Below are 22,526 nucleotides of genomic sequence, written 5' to 3'. Positions count from 1 at the left end.
TTATTACTAATGAACGATTTTCATAAAGTACAAATGAAGAAATTCAAATCCACAAAAATCTCTTTAATAATACTAATGAGAAAATAATCAGTCATAATATTGAAACAAAAATAAAGGAATATGACTGGCGATAAGTTTGAAAGTAAACTATATAAATCAAATCTCATTCAACTTTTCTACGCTTTCGACGAAAATCGAAATCAAGACGATCATCACCATCATTATTTGTCTGTTGTGATCCTGGCTTAGGACCAACTCTACGCTTATTTCCTCTACCTCTGGATGAACCACCAGAAGTTAGATCAGTCCGTACGCCTCGTCCGCGCCCACTTCGATTAGTTTTTGGTAATGCATCATTCGGTGGACTGACTGGATTTCTTCCTATATAATTTTGCTTGGCAAATTTACCTTCATTTAGTGAAGAACTTGTGTCGTCGTCGGTGGAAACATCTTCAACCATGTCCGCTAGTGTTGTCGCCTCGTCCTTGTCAGAATCAAATCCAAAATCATCTTTTGTTTGTAGTATAAGTTGACAGCTTGGCACTGACTTTTTATTGAATGATTGTTTTGTTTGTAACGTTGCTTTACCACTGACTTTGTTTACTCGGACCTTTTCTGGGGTTAAATTATTGTGTATTGGTACCTGGAATTAGAAGTGTAGGTAGGATACTAGTTTTACGTATTAGGAAAAGCAAATTAATTTAACATTAGCGCAGTAATTGTACTTAGTAATAGCATAATATTAGTGTTTATTTAACCCATAGGCAATTTCAGATTGATTCGGTTCGTATTTTACTTACTTTCGTTCATTTATGGTGTTTTACAAAGCAACATGAATCGTCCTGCCTAGGTTACCTCACTATCTGATTATTAATTAATTATATTCCCATCATAACCTAAAAAATATGACATTCAGCGAAAGTATCTCTTTTCAGTGAGCTTGTAAAATAGTGAATAAGTATTACGGCGTAATAAGGGGATTATTAAGTTAGTATACATGATGAGACTACAATTTTGTGTTAATTTCTTTTATCTTCACCAAAATGCTATTTTATTTAGCTGATGCTTTTGACATTTTAAAAACAAGCGTATTAGGTTCTACTGGTAGCCAATAACAAAATACTGACACACGTATTAACTGTGCAAATAAAATAATCTACTCAAACTGACATAAGTCAAGATTTTTTTCCAAACCTACACTTTTCTATTTTAATGAGGACCTGGTTGAAAGACATAAACAAACAGATCCAAAAATTTGTTAAATGGTCTCGCACGGAAGAGACCTCACATTCCTGCAAAGCTTCACATTATGAAAAAACAGATTTGTATTGTCTCTCATCAAATGTTAAGTTCATTTGCAATCTCTTCACATTTTTTGTGCATCGCTTTATACTTACTCGAAAAAACCAGGCTGATTTCGACCCCGGATGCGGATCTATAGACCAAATATTGACACTTCGGCAGGTTCTAGAACACAGACACGCTTTTCGACGATCGATAAGTTTCAATCCTTGACATTAACGCGTGGCTCGACTCAGTTGACCGTGAGGTTCTGTAGCAGTTTGTCATTGAAATGCGTACCGAAGAGGTGATTAACCTCGTGCGAGACCTTTTATCAAACACTACTAAAGAAGTCAGGGCTTATAACGAACTGTCATCGGAATTGGTTACCTCAAATGATGTTCGTTAGGGTTGTCCGCTTTCCCAGTCTTACTTTACTCTCTCGTAGACATGCTTTTAGAGATAGCATCCTCTTCGTCCGACTTTTCAGTGGTTGTTCTATCAGGAGATTCACTTGTTGACATACAATATGCAAATAATGTTTTCTGTTTAGTAAAGACGTTGACAGAATGTAGTCTTCTGATCCAAGCATATTTGGGATGCGGATCTCTCCCTTCAAAAGCCAAATGTTGATACAGGATTGGTTTGTGTTGGCGACTCAATCAATGATAGGGGGTGAAGTATTTGAATGTCTACGGAACTATCGTGGACAACGAAAGCAAAGGAAATGGAAAATAAAGCGGCTGTAGGCAACACCAGACAACTCTTCAGACAGAAAGCTCCCTGAACATCTTCAAAAAGCTAAACGCTCAGACATTGTATTCGTAGCAGGTGACTTTAATGCCCAAATAGGTAGCTTAAACCAAACAGAAAGACATTTAGGTGGGTATTTTAGTGTCCCGATTCAGCGAAAAAAGAAACCGGAATTAAGAAGTCAATTGTAAGCGAGACAATCTCGGAAAAAGATGAGACTCTTATCCGCTCTCAGCCCAGACATTTGGAACGATGGGCGGAACACTTTAGAGAACAGTTTAGCTAGCCTTCAGCTACTATATAGTTACCCACCATTCCCAAACAGTCTGAATGGAACATTGAAGTAAGTCCCTCGACTCTATTTGAAGTTCAAAAAGCTATAGCTAATCTGAAACGAGGAAGAGCAGATGGATTGGCTCCAGAGGTCTTAAAATATGATGGTCCAGTTTTAGCGACTGGGTTGACTAATATTTTAGCTAAAATCTGGGAGTTGAACGTAATCCCATCTGACTGGTCACAATCACTGATTGTCCCAATATATAAGAAGGGGTCAAAATCATCCTGCAATAACCATAGAGAGATTAGTTTGACTAATATAGCATCTAAAATACTAGCCTCAATAATTATCGGGCGCCTAACTAAGACTCGTGAACTGCAAACACGAGGAAATCAGGCTGACTTCAGATCTGGTCGTGGCTGCGTCGACCACATATTCACTATTCGTCAGGTTTTAGAGCACAGATATGCTTATCGGCGTTAGAAAATGATCGTTCTTCTTGACTTAAAAGCAGCATTTGACTCTGTAGACCGAGAGGTTCTGTGGCAGTGTCTGTGATTGAAAGGTGTACCTGAGAAGTACATAAACCTTGTGAAGGCTATTTACTCGAACACTACCAGTCATGCGAGAGCTCATGGCGAACTGTCATATGATTTTACAACATCAAGTGGTGTCCGGCAAGGCTGTCCACTATCTCGTCTCTCTACACCCACATCGAACTCACGCATACTAGCCTCAAGGTTAAGCCAGACAGCCTATCGCGTCAAGGTCTTAATCTACATTAGACAAGTTATACTCGGCACGAAAGTGGGTAGACAGATCGAGGACGTAACATATAGTGAAGGCGAGATATCCATTTATCAATTAAGGAAGAAGTATACTGCACAGCAGTTCGCTCCGTTCTACTTTACAGCTGCGAAATTTGGCCATTTAGATTAGAAGATATTTGTAAGTTACTAGTATTTGACCACAGATGTCTTAGAAATATTGCTTGCGTTTGCTGCGATCACCGGGTAGGTAACAGTGAGGTTAGACACAGGGTATTAGGGAATGATGGTGAATCAGTTGATGAGGTTGTGAATCTTCATCAACTGAGATGGTTGGGCCACGTGTTACGTATGCCTAAACACCGATTACCACGACGTGCTATGTTGACTAGTATTGACGATGGTTGAAAGAGTTAGGGGCGGCCAAACCATAACGTGGCATCAGTGCTTGAAGTCACTAACTTCTAGTCTTAGCCATGTTGGTAGATGCAGACTACTTGGTTGGGGTCCGCGAGACTAGTGGTTGGAGACTCTGTGTTACATGGCTCAGTATAGATCACAATGGTGTAGGTGTATGTACTTTTTGTCTTCCCTCAAACTATGAGATTGAAATTGCTTTATATCTTTCTGTCTTCCTTTACCATATCCTGAAATACAATCTTTCTTTTATATATTACCACCATTAAATTAACTACTATGAATTTGGTGTTCGTCTTCTTGTGTTAATGAAGTGTGGCGACTTGGACCGATGCATATATGTGCCTGGTCCTACGTTGTAGCTGACTGACTGACTGGTTTCGAACGTATCGACCATCTCACTTATCTTGGGAGTATCATCAGTCCTCGTAGCCTGGTGTCTGTCGAAATCTCAGTGCAGATTCAGAAAGCTCAATTGGCTTTTACCGACCTGTGGCGTAGGTGAAACATTCGTTTATCAACCAAAGGATGAGTTAATGGGTGTGAAACATGGAGACTATCAATAGAGGAGGCTACTATTATTCGATCATAGGCATCTTCGAAGTAATGCTCGTATATATTTTGACGACCTGGTAAGCAATCCCTGGATTAAGAACAGGGTCATAGGGAAGGATGGACAGTCGATTGATGGGATAGTAAATCTCCATCGACTGCGGTGGTTGAGACATAAGTTACGTATGCCCAACTACCACGTACCTTCATGGGTGATGTTTTCCGGTATAGGAGTGAAGTGGAAAAAAGCTAAGGGTGGCCAAACTAAAAAAATAACACTATTTCATGAGTTCACTGACAATCAGAGTAAACCGTGTTAACAAGTGTAGACTATCTGGCTGGGGTCCGCGTAATTATTGTAAACAATATTTGGAGGCTTCTGGTGATATAAGTCAGAATTGTTCGCAACGGCGCAAGTGCATTCTCTCCTCATAATTCTTCATTTCATTGATTTATACTTTCTAGAGTTGTATTTTTGATACCTAATCCTTCCTATTATCACTCATACTGTTACTATCTCTACTACTCTAGGATTCGACCTAACAATTTCATTTCGTTGTTCAAATGGAGTATGGAAAGTTGTGCTGATGTACATGCGTACCAGGTACTACGCGACTGACTGACTACTTGTAAATATTCAATAACCAGTTTCATCCGTAACATTTCTTGAACATATGGAATAACATCCGTTAACCGTTGCTTAATATTCTAAAGTATTCACATGAACTAATAACATTTACTTTACCTATGGTTGTAATTACTTTTAACCCTTGTAACAGTTATTTACAGTTTTGTACATTCCTACAACCTTCGTTTAAACTCAACAGCTACCATAATTGTGTGCTCTTGGTTCCCATTCTGGTAGTTAGATGCTGCGATAGAATTATTAGCTGGTTTATGGAATGATTTCAACAATTAGTTCGGTTAATACTAAACCCCACAATTTATATATATATATATATAAACGGGAGTAAAAATGGAAGAACGGATAAACTATGACTGAGATTATCTGAAGTCAGATACCAAATATTAAGTTGTGGTCCGGTTGCTTAATTCCAATGTCCCCGCCGAAAAACCTAGACACTAAGTTTTTGCTTTGTAAAAACCAGTACTACGAAACAGCTCTTAAAAATCTACGTAACCATTATGACCACTCAGAGATCAAAGAAAGCATAAATATTTCACCTCATAGCAAATGCATTATGTGTGAGGGATATTTATTTTAATTTGTAAGCAATATCTTTTGCCAGTGTAATATTATTCACAAAAGTATTTTAATAAATACCTGATGCGTGTGCACACTTATCTCAGTTTATATATCAATTAGAATAGAAAACTATAATAAACACAGTAGGAGGATTGAACAAGGCTTCATGAGGTGTAGACAATGCAACTAAACCACTAGAAACAGACATTACCTAGTTTTCAATTCAAACTGTCTCTTGTTAATCTGAAAATCATTTTCCCCGTTTAAAATCTTCAGTTCATGTTCAATAATAATTTGCAGAGATGTTTGTAAAATACTGCACATTTTTAACAGATAGCTTTCACAAAGATGGTTATAAAGAATAACAGCCAAATCACATTTATGTATTAAGAATACCTAGAACTCAATGGTGTGAAAAATTAACCTGTTTTGTACTTCCAAACCACTTTGTTCTTTAGTGTGACGTCCTACTTAATAACAATAAGTAGTTTGAGATATGTTCAACGGTTTCTAGAGCCTGGATTTTTTTGGAATGATATTTCACCACCGCAACGATGATTGTTGTTGTAGGAGTAGGCTGGAATCTTATTTTTTATGATTAATCTTCTACTATTAGTACTGTTACTACTTCCACTACTCTTGTATTTAACTTGATAGTTTCATGTCGCTAGGCTGATGCTCTGTGTCAACCCGAAGCTATATACACATGTCCCGCGGTCCGTGTTTCCTACGACTGAGTGACCTAGTCATTACTAACTCACTAAGAATCGCCTAGTCTATTAGAAACACTAGTACCTAGGAAATCAACATACTTTACAGACTGGTTCGTTAACTTCATCATAACCACTAAGTTGCATTCATCTAATTTTATTTATTTGGATACATAAATATTGGTACAAGAGGGCACCAGATGTATATGCGCCACACAAAATTGTCATTTTACTTAATTGTGTAAGGGCTATGGTACTGCCCGGATGCCCAGACCGAAACAGGTGGTTTTCTCAAGGGGCCACACCCGGAGCATTCGACCTAAAGGTCTGATCCACAAAGCAGTGGAGCATTGTGAGGAGGTGCAGTCCCATGGTAGCCGGTGACCAATACTTGGTTCATACGCCATTTTTCCCCTCAGGATACTGGAGCTCATGTGCACCATTGGTTTGGAATCAGGGTTTTTCAACTCCCTTAGGTGGACTCACCGTGTCCCCCGGCCTGGTTAAAGCTCCGGACATTCGCTTTTCGTCCTCTCAATTTCGTAAACAACACCTTCTCCAAGAGAAGGCAATGAGTAGGACTTCCCTGACAGAGGCTGTATACGCGTGGCCGTGTGAGAGCATTTTGAGAAAAAGAGTAGGCCCTCCCCACTCTCGGCCGTACTAGGGCATTCATTCTAGTTTAATTAAAATAAACACAATGACACCATGACAAGAATGCGTTTATTTCATGATGACTAAATTAACAAATTTAGTGTCAACTGCTTCTAAATTGAAAAACGATCATTGCATAGTTTGAAACTAATTCTATTTCATAAATGTGATAAAAGTTTAAATTAAAATATAACGATGACTTAATAATTATAAAGTCCTAGATATGAGTTTGTTGGCAGCACAACCATCAATAAAACTGCTTTTAAGCACCTCGAATTGAATTTAACATACAATTGTTTTATAGCTTGAACTAGTGACGAACCTGTGATTTGCTGATCGATAGACTTCAATAAGTACTTAACACCTAAGAATCAACTGTGTGATGACCGTTTTGTGAAGTTATCCATGCGAATTGTTGAGGAAAAAACTGAAGTTTTAAATGAATTTTCTGAGATTCTTAGGTTTCCCTTTTATTTTTGTTACTCCTTACATGTTATATTTTGTCATTCCCATGCCTCAGTATCCGAAATCAACAACACATAAAACTGAGTCACGTAACTTACTTGTTCAGCTTCTTCTTCCTCGAGACTCCACTCTAATTCCTGTAATCTCGTTGGTTTAGTATTTGCACAAGTTTCGACTTTTGGATTACTGTATGGCTTTATTGGGCTATACTTATCTGAAATATATTTTGAAAAACACAAATATATGTTTGAATTCGGATGGCCTACGAATTTGAACTGCTACATACAGAAATGATCAATAACATACGATCAAAAATTAAAGTGGCATTGGAAAACATTCACCGACGGCCACTGATTTTTACTTTAAACATAATCGAAATACCCTTCGATATTATAGCTTCCCAAAATTTTAATGTCTTAACTACTCAGTATTGGGGATGCTACATCCCCAGAAATCACTAGGTAAACTTATTGTTTTTGTAATTTAATTGTTGGGATTTAAATTCCTCACTTTCGTATCAAAAGCGCCCATTATTACTTTCAGTTTGTTTCCCACATGGAAGAACCTTAAATGTCATTAGTCCGTTTTCTCTTCAAGTATGCTACTTTGTGACGCTCTTCAAAGACATTTTTGTATTATATATATTACACATGAGTTGAGTGCTAGTGATCCGTTCTTACGGGTTGTTTGCGGAATTATATATTTTCTCTGCTAACTCTGGTCCTCTTCCTCTAGTTAGCAGGGCTGGGGCGCGGAGGAGTAGCTTAGCTTCGTCCTGTTTTATTGCATTGCTGTCTACGTTCCGTCCGCCACCACCAAGTTGGTATCACAATATCTTGAATACAGCACTCAGAAATGAGGAATCCCTCTAATAATACACAAAGACGCAATCCCATGAATCTATGTGTTTCAACATGTTTTTATTTTGACTGTCAGACTGACTAAATATCAATGGGATCATTTATGCATAGACTAATTATCGATTAGAATAAGCGTGATAAAGAACTTTTAAGGGCTTGATGTTGTAGTCAGTTGATGACCAAAAAACTAAACGACGTACGCACAATATACTACCCAATTAGAAAAAAGATCAATTAATTACATGGACAGAAACTAGCTAACTAAAACAAACGATGAACGGGAAGATATCAAATCATTTAAACAGAAACAATCATGATCAAAGTCATACAAATATGTATTGAAAATTTGTAGTGAAGTTTCAAAAGTTCACTTCAAATTAAAATGATGCTATCTGGAATGATAAAAGCTTTGGAAATAAAACATATACCTCAGGAGATGCAATACCATCGGATGCAATCACCTGATGAATACGTTTTCTACTCATTTCAGAATTGAAACAACATTGTATTGAGATAAACCTGACTTCAGTATACTGTTTAAGTATGTTTGTACAACTGATAGATGCTTTACTCGACGTAAATTTTAATCGACCGAATTAGTCAATTGATATCCATGAAAAACACTTTTATGGTTTTGACTGTTGTGAAAGGTGTGAGGGCAGTTTCCACTTCCCAGTTGCCCACAGTCAGTAAATTAGTCTACAACGTAGGACTAAGCACGTATATGCATCGGTCCAAGTTGCCACACTTCATTAGCATAAGATTAACACCGAATTCATAGAAGTAAAAACTTCAATGATAGTAATACATATCAACGAATATTGCATATAAGGATATGATACAGAGGAATAAAAATAGTTCGCGGGTTAACAAAAAGTCTACGCAATGATCGCGAGCAGTGGTGGGTAGCGAAAGCAAGAGAGTTGGAAAAGGCAGTGGCAGTAGTCAACAGCAGACAACTGTTCAGACTTGTTAAAGAAACCGGTATTAGGAACCCAACTGTCAGCGAAACTATCTCGGGAATAGATAGACATATTATTCATTCTCAATCTAGGAGATTGGATCGATGGGCAGAACACTTTAGGGATCAGCTCAACTGGTCTTCAGTCACACTTCGGTTTCCCACGATCCCCAGTCGACTTGAATGGGAAGTTAGTGTAAGTCCTTTAACTGTTAACGAGGTTGAAGAAGCTATAGGAAATCTGAAGCGTGGGAGAGCAGCAGGCCCTGACAGGTTTACACCTGAGATTTTTAAGGATGGAGGTCCAGTACTAGCGGCGAGATTGACTGAGGTCTTAGGTAGAATCTGGGAACTAGGCGTAATTCTATCTGACTGGTCCCAATCACTGATTGTGCCAGTTTATAAGAAAGGACAAAAGTCCTCTTGTGACAATCACAGAGGAATCAATTTGACTAATATAGTGTTTAAAATATTAGCTTCAATAATACTTCAACGCCCAACCAAAACTCGTGAAGAGCAGACTAGAGAAGACTAGGCTGGTTTCCGACCTGGACGTGGTTGTATAGACCAGATATTCACTCTACGTCACGTCCTGGAACACAAACACACATTCAGACGCCCCACAATAATAGTACTTCTTGACCTTAAGGCGGCATTTGACTCCGTTGATCGTGAGGTTCTGTAGCAGTTTGTCACTGAAAGGAGTACCAAAGAAGTACATTAACCTTATAAAGGCTCTCTACTCGAACACAACTGGTCGAGTTAGAGCCTATGGCGAACTGTCACCAGAATTGATTACCTCAATGGTGTTCGTCAGGGCTGTCCACTCTCCCCATTCTTATTTAACTTTGTCGTTGACATGTTTTTAGAGATAACACTTTTATCATCTAAATCTCCAGGAGCTGAACTTTTACCGGGAGACACAGGTCTTTAATATAAATAAGACTGTTTCTACTAAATTTTTGTTGGTCTATTTGAGTAATTGACTATTAACCTACGGTTAAGGAACTTTGATCTTAGAGTTTAAGCAATTGGGGTAAATAAAGGCAGTAAATTATTCGTTCAATCACTTGGTCTTCAACTACTAGATTACATGTTCGAACTCGGTTTAACCTACTGTAACTCAAATGGTATTAGCAAATCCCATAAGTAATATATGTGGTATGAAACATTCAATTGTACTTGACTACAAAGCAACCAGCCTGGTTTTACATTGTAGATGCCTGACTGACTGATAAAAAACATAATTAATAATGCAGCAACAGCTGAACTATTTGTTAATCTTGGGTTTTATCCAGATTTCCTATGTTTAACTTGGTTAGAATTTCACATCATATGGTGAAATAGAAATCATATAAAATCAACTAGTTATAAAAAATTAACAAACATGAGATACGTGGTGATTATGTTCCTAAACCAATTCAACACACTGACCTTCGTTTTCTTCTTTATCACTGTCCTCATTTTGTGTAGAATTAGTGCTTCGAGTATAGCAAAATGACAAAATATCAGTGACAATACGTTCTTCTGGAGCTTTACGCATTCTAAGATGTCGAATGGCTTTGTTCAAAATAGATGATGAGATGTGATTTATAGCATCGGAAATACCCCGATCTACATATCGTCTGAGTCCACGTTCAAGTTCACTTGTAGTGAATAAGCTCAACCCACAGGTTAACTCTTCTGATGGTTTTTGTCCTTTACTCTCAACCATTTGTAGTAGATAATGACGTACAAGCTCTTCAACTTCAGCAGAATTTAATCCAACTTTTTTACTTTCAACTTCCATTTCATCTGGATCACTGCAAATCGTACTGTTCTGTAGACCAGATTTTAAAGCGCGATTTGCTTGCGCAGCAGCCAATTTTTCACGATTTCGATTAAAAACAATTAAATCCTTTACAATTAACAGAAAACGGGAAGTAGAGTTTACTCAAACATCATTCTCATGAATATTTTAACTACTATTGATTAGGCAAATATTTTTCTCAAAAACTGTTGTATCAGAAGCGTTTCTAGCAATCTAGATCAAGCAGACGCTCTTAAATTTAGATGAGTGTATGTACAGCGTGACTGCCCTAGATATAATCTGTCTCCAAACAGAAGCAGTAAATTCGCATCATGTTGCTGCTTTTTTTATTTATACTTTTTTGGTATTTTGTTGATATTTAAAGGAACTTCGGTCGGTCAGTTATAACGTAGGACCAGGCACATACAAGCATCGGTTCAAGTTGTCACACCTCATAAGCACAACAAGATTAACACCGAATTCATAGAAGTAAAAACTTCAATGATAGTAATACATATCAACGAAGATTGCATATAAGGATATGATACGGGGGGGGATAAAATTAGTTCGTAGAAAGAAAGGTATAGAGTTTTTATCTCAGTTTAAGGGAAGACAAAGAGTACATACACCTACACCATTGTGATCTATACTGAGCCATGTAACACAGAGTCTCCAACCACTAGTCTCGCGGACCCCAACCAAGTAGTCTGCATCTACCAACATGGCTAAGACTAGAAGTTAGTGACTTCAAGCACTGATGCCACGTTATGGTTTGGCCGCCCCTAACTCTCTTCCAACCATCTCCAACACTATTCAGCATTGCGCGTCGTGGTAATTGGTGTTCAGGCATACGTAACACGTGGCCCAACCATCTCAGTTGATGAAGATTCACAACCTCATCAACTGATTCACCATCATTCCCTAATACCCTGTGTCTAACCTCACTGTTACCTACCCGGTGATCGCAGCAGACGCAAGCAATATTTCTAAGACATCTGTGGTCAAATACTAGTAACTTACAAATATCTTCTAATCTAAATGGCCAAATTTCGCAGCTGTAAAGTAGAACGGAGCGAACTGCTGTGCAGTATACTCCTTCCTTAATTGATAAATGGATATCTCGCCTTCACCATAGGTGAAGTAAGTTGGAAAAAGCCAAACGGGCTTTTTGAATCCGTGCAGAGATTTCGTCAGACACTAACTCATTAGGGCTGATCAGACTTCCAAGATAAGTGAAGTTGTCGACGCGTTCGACTACTTCACTCCCTATCCATGGTTCAGGTGTTAACGCAGGACAGTCCTGGCGTAACAACTTACATTTAGAGGGGGAGAAACGAATCTCAAACATCCTGGCATGTACAATCATTTTCAGTTATGTTTGTGTGATATCCTACAGAATAAAATATTTTCACTTGATAATATAGAGTAAGACGCACTAAGCAAAAATATGTCACAGTACTAAATCAACTGTCAAAAGGCTAAGTCAAATATTTGTAGAATTAAACTAACTTGTGGATTGGCCTTCACGGAAAAAAATGCCATCAACTTTAAAGCTTAAAGTGTGAGACTATCAAATACCGAATTCTTACTTTAGGGTTGGCCACACGACCAACAAATTTTTGACCAAATCTAAGTCCACTGAATGATTCGAATCCACCGCTTAAGTCTACGCGTAATCGTATAAGTGGTTCAACTGGGGGAAGTAGTCGTTGAGTTGATGTGATTTTGATATTTTCATTGCATTCATATTCTGCAGCACTGGTTGATTTACTTGCATCAACGTTCAGTTCACTTGCTAAAGCTTCAGATGAAAAAGTTACAGCCTTGCTTATTTCTGATTCAATAAGCTTGTCACATATTGACTCGATTCGCCTGACAACATCAAATGCATTTGGATCCAGCTTTGGCACATAATCCTGTAGAATTAGATCCTTAAATAAAAATGGTCTGACAGTACGTAAAGGTAGACGTGTGACCTAAAAGTAAAAGAGGTGCACGGCTATAGAAAAATAACAATACTATGATATACATTTCAACTGTGGCGCACTAATACGGTGATTTATTTTTTTATTTAGCTATATGCAAATGCCTAATTTTCTTAGCATGGATCTATCGTAAATTTTCATCCACTGATTAATAGGGTGAAAAGTAATAAAACGTAACAATTCTTGATTTCCAGAAACTTTTAAATCAAAAAACTCATACTTTTATGGTGGCGATTTGTTACGATAGAAATAAACGGAAAACCATATAAGCCAAATAAAATTCAACTTCGCCTGCTACCATACTGCATAGTATCAGAAAAATACTTCAGTTTTTGAATAAAGGATATGAAAATATTGGGATTTTTTTTAGAGGAAGTAATGAGTTTTATTACCCACATCAAAATCTTGCAAGATAACAAAGGATGGGATGAGAGGAAAAAACTTGATAGTAAGCAATCCCGATCTATCTATTCAGTAATAAAATAGAAAACTACTATATCAACTTTCAGCGTATACCGATTTCCCTATGTGATGAGAATAATTTATTGACCTGAGCACATTCAAACTTGCATTTGAAATATTTGCGTTGATTCTGGTAGAAAGAGTTAAGCAATTCATATTGACTTGATAACAAAAAAAATGCCAAGACATTTAACAGCCATTATTTTGGGATTCATTTATACCTTCCTATTAGAACAAGGATATTCCTAACTGCACATTATAATTCGGACAACTTTTTTACTTGTCCTCACTGTTAGTGTGGAATGATCAGATGAAGCTGACCAAAAAATGAAGTTATATTGAGGTTGATTAGCAGATTGATGAACAGCTGGCTCATAATAAACTACGATTGATTGTACAGATAATTGTAATCCTTAAAAACTGCTTCCAATGCTAATACAATGTAAAAAGTTTTAAAATGCGTTGTTTTAGAAATAAAGAAAATTTCAACCAAAACATCAACCACTTTATCACAAATAATAAGAATTATCAAGTCGGACGAGCGTAAATACACAAACGATTGAGAAGAGAGATGTCAAAATTTAGAACTAGCACGTAACATAATTCATGCCTAGAACGGATCATTTGGCCTAATTCAAGAAATACATAATTCAGTCATTTTTGTTGAATTAGTACACACTACATAACGGACAGTTCAAAAAAAATAAAGATATCCAACTTATATGTGGAAATCAGAACCAACCTTAAACTCTTTTTCTCTGATTTCCAATAATGCAACAGCTTTATCTTGTGCCTCACCTTCAGATAGAGCAGTAGCTACAGAACTCCCTGGCTGAACAACATAAAAGTTTTTAGAAGAGTTCCATTCTGGTTCTACACGACATTCATGTTCATGGCCCCAAATAATGAGGTCAAGAAAATCTGGGAGGAAGTTTTCAGGCAAATAACTTGTAGGGCCGTGATGAACACGATTTTGGTGAACTGTGCAAACTGAAAACCAGTCATCTACACACTCAGTAGGACGGTAAAAAGTGACACTATTATTTAAAAACAAACGATGAAGCCTCTCTTCTCGAACAGATCCAAGGCCATATAAGGCCACACGAGTATTTCCCTTGCGTAGCAGAACGGGGGTCAAATCGATCCGTTCTACTGAAGAGAACTTCCCAAACAGATTTATCAAACCAGCGGTATGCAGTAAATCAGCTGCACATAAGCCACCAGGACCTGAAGGATCATCGTGATTTCCATGAATGGTAAACACGGGAATTCCAACATTTAGATTACCATCTAAATAATTTGCAGTATGAAACGCTGTATTAGCAAATATAGTCTTGGCTTCACTAAGAAGTTCAAATTGAACTGGTTTACTTCCCAAACAATATATACGAAGTAAACGCATTACTTCATGTAAAGACCTCATAGAAGGTCGACTTTCATGAAAAATGTCGCCTGCAAATAAGATAAAATCCACATTGTGTGAAACTGCCAGACGTAGAATCTCCTCAAATGTTCGAAAAGAGTCTTGACCCCTTAAACCATCTTTTTCGGCATATCCTACATGATTATCTGTAGACACTAGCACACGGAGTACATTTTCATTACCACCAACATTTGGCATTTATATAACCAAGTTAAAATCTGAAAGACAAATTATGATATATATAAATTAAATCAACTGGCCATAAAATAAATCATACACATTTACTACTAAGTGGTCAGAGCATTCATTAATATCGTTTTTTAATGTGATGTGATGATGTTTCGTGTCGGAAACATGAAAACGTACATTCCACAGAACAATGTATAATATTAGGTTGTATAACTTCCCAATAGTAAGAAGAATCAACGGAAGGAAGAGAACTGTGAGAACAACCTAGGACGAGGACACGAAATTACCAGGGAACTAAAAGCAATAGACATAAAAACAGATTCAATAGAGAATGAAAAGTGATCTAGTTCAGTTATTTAGTAGAATCCAATAACCATTGTTTTGTATCACTACGGAGACTAGCATAGGGGCCTATGGTTCTTTACATGATAGTGGATAACATGATCAAATTCATTCTACAATAAATATAAGTGTAAAAACCAGCAGGTTTTATTCCATGAAGAAGTGACTTGCATGAGTACGTGAGGTCAGGAGCTCGAATTTGTGCCTTATCTGAATATTGCGAGCCCATATTGTAATAACAAACGATCAGCAACTGTTCTTTTTCCGTACATATAATTTATAAGTGCTATTGGTTACGAATTTGATTTCAGGTGGATTGGTTATCAAAGTGGATGGGATGATGAATAACTGATATGAAATAATACAATTTGGGCAACTGATAACCATTCATGAAACTAAATCTACTATTATTTTACGTCCATTTGTAGTCCCCGAATAAGCAACCATAAAGACTGAATAAAATTTTTACAGCGCCTTAAAAACGAGTTATAAATAAATCGCTACCTCTTTTACAAGTTGCATTAACACTAACTTGGAAATATTTAGACTTTTGACTCACATGCAAATCTTATGAACCTGATTTGTGCATTCTTAGTACCATTCAAACACGAGTAGTTCATATAGTCGCAAGTAATACTATTTTCCCCCAAATGCCCTGATACGGGCGAGAGTGGGGAGGGCCCCCTCAAAAAGCTCTCACATGGCCACGAGTATGCAGTCTCTGCCAGAAAAATCTACTCACTACCTTCTCGCGGCGAGCTGGTTGCTTACGAAATTGAAAGGACGAAAAGCGAATGTCCGGAGCTTTAACTAGGCGGGGGGACACGGTGAGTCCACCTAAGGGAGTTGGAAAACAATGATTCCAAACCAATGGTGCACATGGGCTCCAGTATCCTGAGGGAACTAATGGCGTATGAACCAAGTATTGGTCACCGGCTACCATGGGACTGCATCTCAAAACGATGCTTCGCTGCCTTGTGAGTCAGACCTCCACGTCAAAGGCTAGGAGTGTGGCCACCTAAGAAAACCACCTGTTTCGGTCTGGGCACCCGGGCGGCATCATAGCTCTCACACAATTAAGTTGTCGACGCGTTCGACTACTTCACTCCCTATCCATGGTTCAGGTCAGTCCTGGAGCAACAACTTACATTTAGAGGGGGGAGATTCATCCCAAACATCCTGACACTGTTGCTCAGTGCTACCAAAAGACTCTGCATTTTATCAGCGTTTTCACAAAACAGGACTATGTCGTCTGCGTATTCTAAGTCGGCAAGTGGATCTCCTGGTAGGAGACCGATTCCTGAAAATTCGGTCGACGAGAGCGTTATTCCCAGCACTAGGCCTATGATGAAGTTAAACAAACAATGGAGATAGTGGACAGCCTTGACGGACACCACTTGATGTTGTAAAATCATATGACAGTTCGCCATGAGCTCTCGCATGACTGGTAGTGTTCGAGTAAATAGCCTTCACAAGGTTTATGTACTTCTCAGGTACACCTTTCAATCACAGACACTGCCACAGAACCTCTCGGTCTACAGAGTCAAATGCTGCTTTTAAGTCAAGAAGAACGATCATTTTCTAACGCCGATAAGCATATCTGTGCTCTAAAACCTGACGAATAGTGAATATGTGGTCGACGCAGCCACGACCAGATCTGAAGTCAGCCTGATTTCCTCGTGTTTGCAGTTCACGAGTCTTTGTCAGGCGCCCGATAATTATTGAGGCTAGTATTTTAGATGCTATATTAGTCAAACTAATCTCTCTATGGTTATTGCAGGATGATTTTGACCCCTTCTTATATATTGGGACAATCAGTGATTGTGACCAGTCAGATGGGATTACGTTCAACTCCCAGATTTTAGCTAAAATATTAGTCAACCCAGTCGCTAAAACTGGACCATCATATTTTAAGACCTCTGGAGCCAATCCATCTGCTCTTCCTCGTTTCAGATTAGCTATAGCTTTTTGAACTTCAAATAGAGTCGAGGGACTTACTTCAATGTTCCATTCAGACTGTTTGGGAATGGTGGGTAACTATATAGTAGCTGAAGGCTAGCTAAACTGTTCTCTAAAGTGTTCCGCCCATCGTTCCAAATGTCTGGGCTGAGAGCGGATAAGAGTCTCATCTTTTTCCGAGATTGTCTCGCTTACAATTGACTTCTTAATTCCGGTTTCTTTTTTCGCTGAATCGGGACACTAAAATACCCACCTAAATGTCTTTCTGTTTGGTTTAAGCTACCTATTTGGGCATTAAAGTCACCTGCTACGAATACAATGTCTGAGCGTTTAGCTTTTCGAAGATGTTCTGAGAGTTTTCTATAAAATTCGGCTTTCGCCTCATCCGGGCTGCAGTCAGGGGGAGCGTAGGCAGAAACGACGAAAAGGAAACAACGTGTGTCCCTATCCTTCCGAGTTCTTACGGAGCCGTTTAGCCGAACAGCACATAGGCGACTGTTAATGGAGATTCCTTCCAATAGTGCTTGTTCTGCTCTCGTACTAAGTGCTATGCCTACACCTGCAAGTCCATGAGAACTAGCCATCGAGTCGTCAGATACATGGAGGGTGTATCTCGTCGGCTCTCCGTTTTGACGAGGTGAGGACAGGCGATTGACCACACTAGAATCCTGTATGCGTGTTTTGGAGACACAGCATACATCAATGGTACGAGATTCTAGGGTTTTAGCTAAGGAGGCCTGTTGACCGATTTGGCTTAAAGTACGTACGTTGAAGGCTCCAATTTGTAGTTTGAAGCGAGGTTTCAGTGGACCTCGGACAGTGTTTGGCGCACTCGAATCTTTGGCCATGGTGACACTTGAGGAGAAGCCGAAAGAGGAAGTTGAGTTTTGAAAGTCGAGGTAGGAGTAATAGGAATTGAAGGAGATTGATCATGAATACAGTGATCTTGAGTGCTGTTAGAGATAAGAGGGCCGTTATCACTTCCCGGTTGCCCACACTGTGGAAGGGTTCTTCTAGAGGTACCTGAAAAGGAAGTTGGATTAGAAGTGGTCTCAGTGACCTGAGAGCGTGACCACAGTGCCCAAGGGACAACTGCTTGAGGTCGGTCACACACGACCTTTTTGTGAGTAATTTTTGTGTTAGCCCCGTACTTGTTATGACCTTACTACCAGAGGCAGATATCCACGAGATAAGGCAAGGTGTGCATTTTTAGGGTCGACCTTTACTAACCTCATCCCTCGGTGTGGGAAGGCAGCATCGCTGTTATGCTGGTTGTCTAAGGGAAACACCTTACTGTCGTCACACCTCTGTACGGTCAGCAGTACGACGTCTCCCTTGAACCTTAGGTTTGCTGCTTTTAATCTTACCGCTCTTCAACCGACCTGCCTGGCATGGTAGGACCTTGAGGAACGATTGTTCCAGGCAGTATAGACCAATTCGTTCATCACGATAGGCAAGCCCGACCACCACTTCAGTGTAACAGCGACTGTCCGCATACAGCTATACAACTCAAACAACAATCAATGACCTTATGAACTGATGTCACGTTTCGGTATGACCGCTTCTAGCTTTCTTTCAAATTACTTTTACACAAGTAAGCATCGCCCGAGAAAGTCCAGATTTATATCCTTTACGGAGCTATAGGTATGCATTGATGAAATATTTATGCACGATGAACCTGGGTTTCAATAGTATCCTAACTGATGTAAATCCCATGTAGAGAACCCTCAATAAACAAGACTAATCTCGATAATCCCTCACAATCAGAACATTTATGTTTCACCGTCTACATATCTTCCACTTTTTCAGCATAATATTCCTGTGATCTCTTTTATTTATTATTACTACGACCCTATGGCATCCTCGTCTGGTTTTTCTGGCGTTGGTGTTGTACTAATCGATTGGATCTCCATTAACAGTCGGTTAAGTGTTGTTAGATTAGAAAGGTCCATCTAAGTGAGAAGAAATAGGTGTAAGAAACTATGTCTTTTCGTCATCTGGCTAACACTACCGGCACAGTCATCGCCAATGTGCTACTTGGCGTCCTCCTCCCTCTGCATCTCAAGCCTGAACTCAGATAGATCACATAGCGATTAGCTACCGCTGGCGTGGTTGTGTACAAGACTGCCGCTCCTTTTGGAGTACCTATCTGGACTCTGATCATGCCCTTTTTGCGCTAATCTTACTTTTTAGTGACCAACTAATTCATCGACATAAACGGATTGATATCAGTAAGTTGGTTGTAACTTCTGTTACAACTAAGTATCAAACCGAGCTAGCTTCTAGGCTAGCTAACATCTCACCGAAAAGTACAGATGAGCATTGGTTGCAAGTGTATGACGCCATGAAAATGGCGAGTAAAGCCGCTTGCGGCTTCGCAAAACGTCCCGCTTATAAGTACTGGGTTTCTTCAGGGTCTTTACAATTCATCGAAGGCCGTCGGTCTACTCCGGGTGACCGTGAGTTTGACCACAAACGAAGACTGTTACGTAAAGAAATTAGATAAAGCCTGCGTAAGGACGGAGAAGCCTGGTGGTTGGAGCGTGCTAATGACCTGGGAGCAGCAGCTGCATCTGGTAACTGCTGGAAGCTCTTTCAACTCATCCGAGACACTGGCAGCAAGCAGTCTGGTGTGAGTGAAACAATCTATTAGGATGACAGGATGCTAATCACTAACATCCATCTACGTCTTGGACGATAGGCAAAGTTCTTCGAAGGACAGTTCAACTGGCCTGTTGCTCCAACAACATCGATCAGACTGCTCTGCCCTCCATGGCCTGTGACGACTGATCCACCAAACGAGGTGGAAGTCCGCAAGGAACTCCAATTCTTAAAGCGCTACAAATCACCAGGCCCACATGACTGACCTCCGGCTCTTTATAAAGATTGTGGTGACTTTCTGGTTAAGGAACTGCCGTCTTTTTGCAAAGGTCTGGGAGCTAGAGAGTGTTCCAACATCATGGAATGGGTCGATAGTTGTTCCCATCTTTAAAAAGGGTTCACGTCGTTTTCATAACAACTATCGAGGAATAAGTCTACTTCCGATTGTGTCCAAACGGTTGGCTTCTGACATATTTCGTAGATTGCTCAAAACCAAAGAAAGATTGACTGGCGAGGAGCATGCTGGTTTTCGTTCTGGTCGACGATGTATTGATCATATCTTCACCCTCCGCCAAGTGTTAGAACTCTGTCATAGTTATCACAGGTCAACAATCGTAGTGTTTCTTCACATCAGGGCTATCTTCGACTCGTTGGAGAGGACTGTTCTCTGGTACTGTCTATTGAAGGATGTGCCTGAGAAGTTTATTAACATTTCAAAAGCCTTATATACTGTTATGTCCCGATAACAATAGTGAATGGTAACTTTGGGACCCATTTATGGACCAATTTTATGCATATATTTTTGTCGTAAGTTCGCTAAATAACTAAAAAATTCATACTCATGTTCCCCCCATTATGAGCTTTATTTTGATCTATAGACTACTATTATACGGTTAAGCCTTCTTGAGTTATCCCTAGTCTATTAATTACTGCCTCCCACACTCACAGCCACATTTGGTTAAGTCTTGTACATGTTATTTCCTATTTTATGGTACGATGTGGTCAGTTTGATTGGAATATAAACTCAGTATGTTTGAAATATAATGATTCATGCAGCAAGGGCTTTTCTGGATTTAACGGGCTGTGCTAGGCAGAAACAGGATCGACAAGTACAAGTATATTATAACAAAAAAACGCTCTCACAGGTTGCTGCTCGTTGAATTTTTTCACAGCTTAGGTAGAGACGTCAGAAAGTCATTAGTATGACTACATAAACTCGGTATTATAACTTAACAACAAACCTGGTGGGGTGCACAGAATTCGTAGTGTACGATGCAGAGAAGATTAAATTAAACAATGAGTGGAAATACTACAAGCGCCGATTGAAAACCCAACAAATCCACACAAAAAAGACTGAATCCTAAGAGAACGTCTAACTCGTGAGAATACCCGTATAACAGTTCGTAACGCGAACTGTGAATCGCGCATACGCTTCATTTCAATAATCGCGTTTGCAAAGTAGTTAATTTAAACGAACAGAAGTTTTGTGATTTGTCGATTATGTAGAATGTAGCTGTAAATAATTCCCCAAAATCAATAGCTTTCTAAGTGTTCGACATTGGATGCTGCCCACGTTGTTTAAGTGGACTTGTTTAACTGAAGGCTTTCGGTCATGCATCCGTACCAGATCACGTTTCAACTCGGCGTGGGACACTGCTCCTACGTTCATTAGCCAGCTTATAATAAAGGTTCCTCGATATATTGATAGCGTATCAAATATATCTTTCCTACCTCTTCTTGTCTGACTTCTGGTTTCCATTTGACCAAAAGGGTTTCGATTATAGAAGGTGCTACTGGTAGCTAGTTGTTAAACTAGAATATCCGTCGTATCTTCAAGAAGTTTCATCGTTCTGACACTCTCCTTTCTTCTAGAATGTCCTGAACTCCTGACACATAATATTGAAAAAGGACTAGGGAGTGTTTAGTAATTTCAAGTAAAATTTCACCACGTCAGTAAATCTTCCCTCTTTTATTGCAAAATAAAATCTATTGATCGGAGTGTGGTGACCATAGGCTGAATTTATACCACATTTTCTAGGCATTCATTTTGATGACCAGTCATATACTTGCTCCTATGGAGGTCGATATAATGAGTCAATCAGAAGTAGCAAGAAGTCGATGGCAATCAGAAGTGAACTAAAGAACAGACGCATTTCACTGGTTTCGATGGGTCGGTTTCCAGAGGATAGGCTGATAAATATATGAATGATTATTTGTACATTTAATTCAGTAGTCCAATACACTTTCTCCCTCACTTGTATTCTCGCTCAAGTTATCAGTTGGGAGGTTAGCGCTAAGCATATAGTGTATCAATATCACGTTTGAGACACCGAACGTCACAACAGGGGTATGTACCTAGCCTCTATTATCAATGTAATTCATGATGATTGCTATATTTCAGTCCAAATTAGCGCGCTTGCTGATGATTTAACTGGCCTTAATATGACTGCTAATCCTACATCCTAATTTTAACGTTATCCTGTATAAGCTAGATAAAACTCTCCAACGTTCCTAGTCACAAAGTTATAGTGGTTGTTACACCCAAATTTCGCCCCTGTCTGTTATTGAAGCACGGTTGATTGACCTAGAACCCTGTAGAACATCAACGTTGATGATCTATATCGAATGATTGGAGGCCTACTCAAGTTAGACGAGAACGGTGTGACGAACAAGCTAACTTCGAAGTCACACCTCGCGATCAGCACCTTACGTGGATTGCCCCCATTGACGTAACAAGGGACCATGGATGCTATGGAGACTGTACAACACAAAGGACGTTATTACAAGAATATATTAGTTAAGGTACAACCACGAAAGTACAACCACTGCCGCGTGGGCCAGTCCATGGCGTATGATTAATTGATGTGCGTTG

The 22,526-nt window shown here is 39.2% G+C and overlaps 1 protein-coding gene across 1 annotated transcript; it reads right to left on the bottom strand.

Annotated features, from left to right (window-relative positions):
- Positions 1-44: 44 nt before the first annotated feature.
- On the bottom strand, positions 45-21,097 carry Smp_068110 (putative meiotic recombination repair protein 11 (mre11)). Its single transcript, XM_018794254.1, has 6 exons — positions 21,044-21,097; positions 13,883-14,781; positions 12,283-12,669; positions 10,339-10,801; positions 7,182-7,297; positions 45-643 (listed from the first exon to the last, which is right to left on the bottom strand). Exons 2-6 carry the CDS (start codon positions 14,759-14,761, stop codon positions 164-166), a joined length of 2,325 nt encoding a protein of 774 aa, XP_018648685.1. The 5' UTR covers positions 14,762-14,781; positions 21,044-21,097; the 3' UTR covers positions 45-163.
- Between the last annotated feature and the right edge of the window lie 1,429 nt (positions 21,098-22,526).

Source organism: Schistosoma mansoni, chromosome 1, assembly GCF_000237925.1.
Source record: "Schistosoma mansoni strain Puerto Rico chromosome 1, complete genome".
NCBI classification, from domain to species: Eukaryota; Metazoa; Platyhelminthes; class Trematoda; order Strigeidida; family Schistosomatidae; genus Schistosoma; species Schistosoma mansoni.
Note: the sequence above shows the minus strand (reverse complement) of the source record. Positions and strands in the feature narration are given on the sequence as shown.

Excerpts from the sequence above, each read along its gene's own strand:
- Smp_068110 (XM_018794254.1), bottom strand. The coding sequence starts at position 14,761 with ATGCCAAATGTTGGTGGTAATGAAAATGTACTCCGTGTGCTAGTGTCT. Across the intron at positions 12,670-13,882 it reads TCAGAGAAAAAGAGTTTAAG|GTCACACGTCTACCTTTACG; the intron begins GTTGGTTCTGAT and ends TTTTACTTTTAG. Across the intron at positions 10,802-12,282 it reads GTCGTGTGGCCAACCCTAAA|GATTTAATTGTTTTTAATCG; the intron begins GTAAGAATTCGG and ends TTAATTGTAAAG.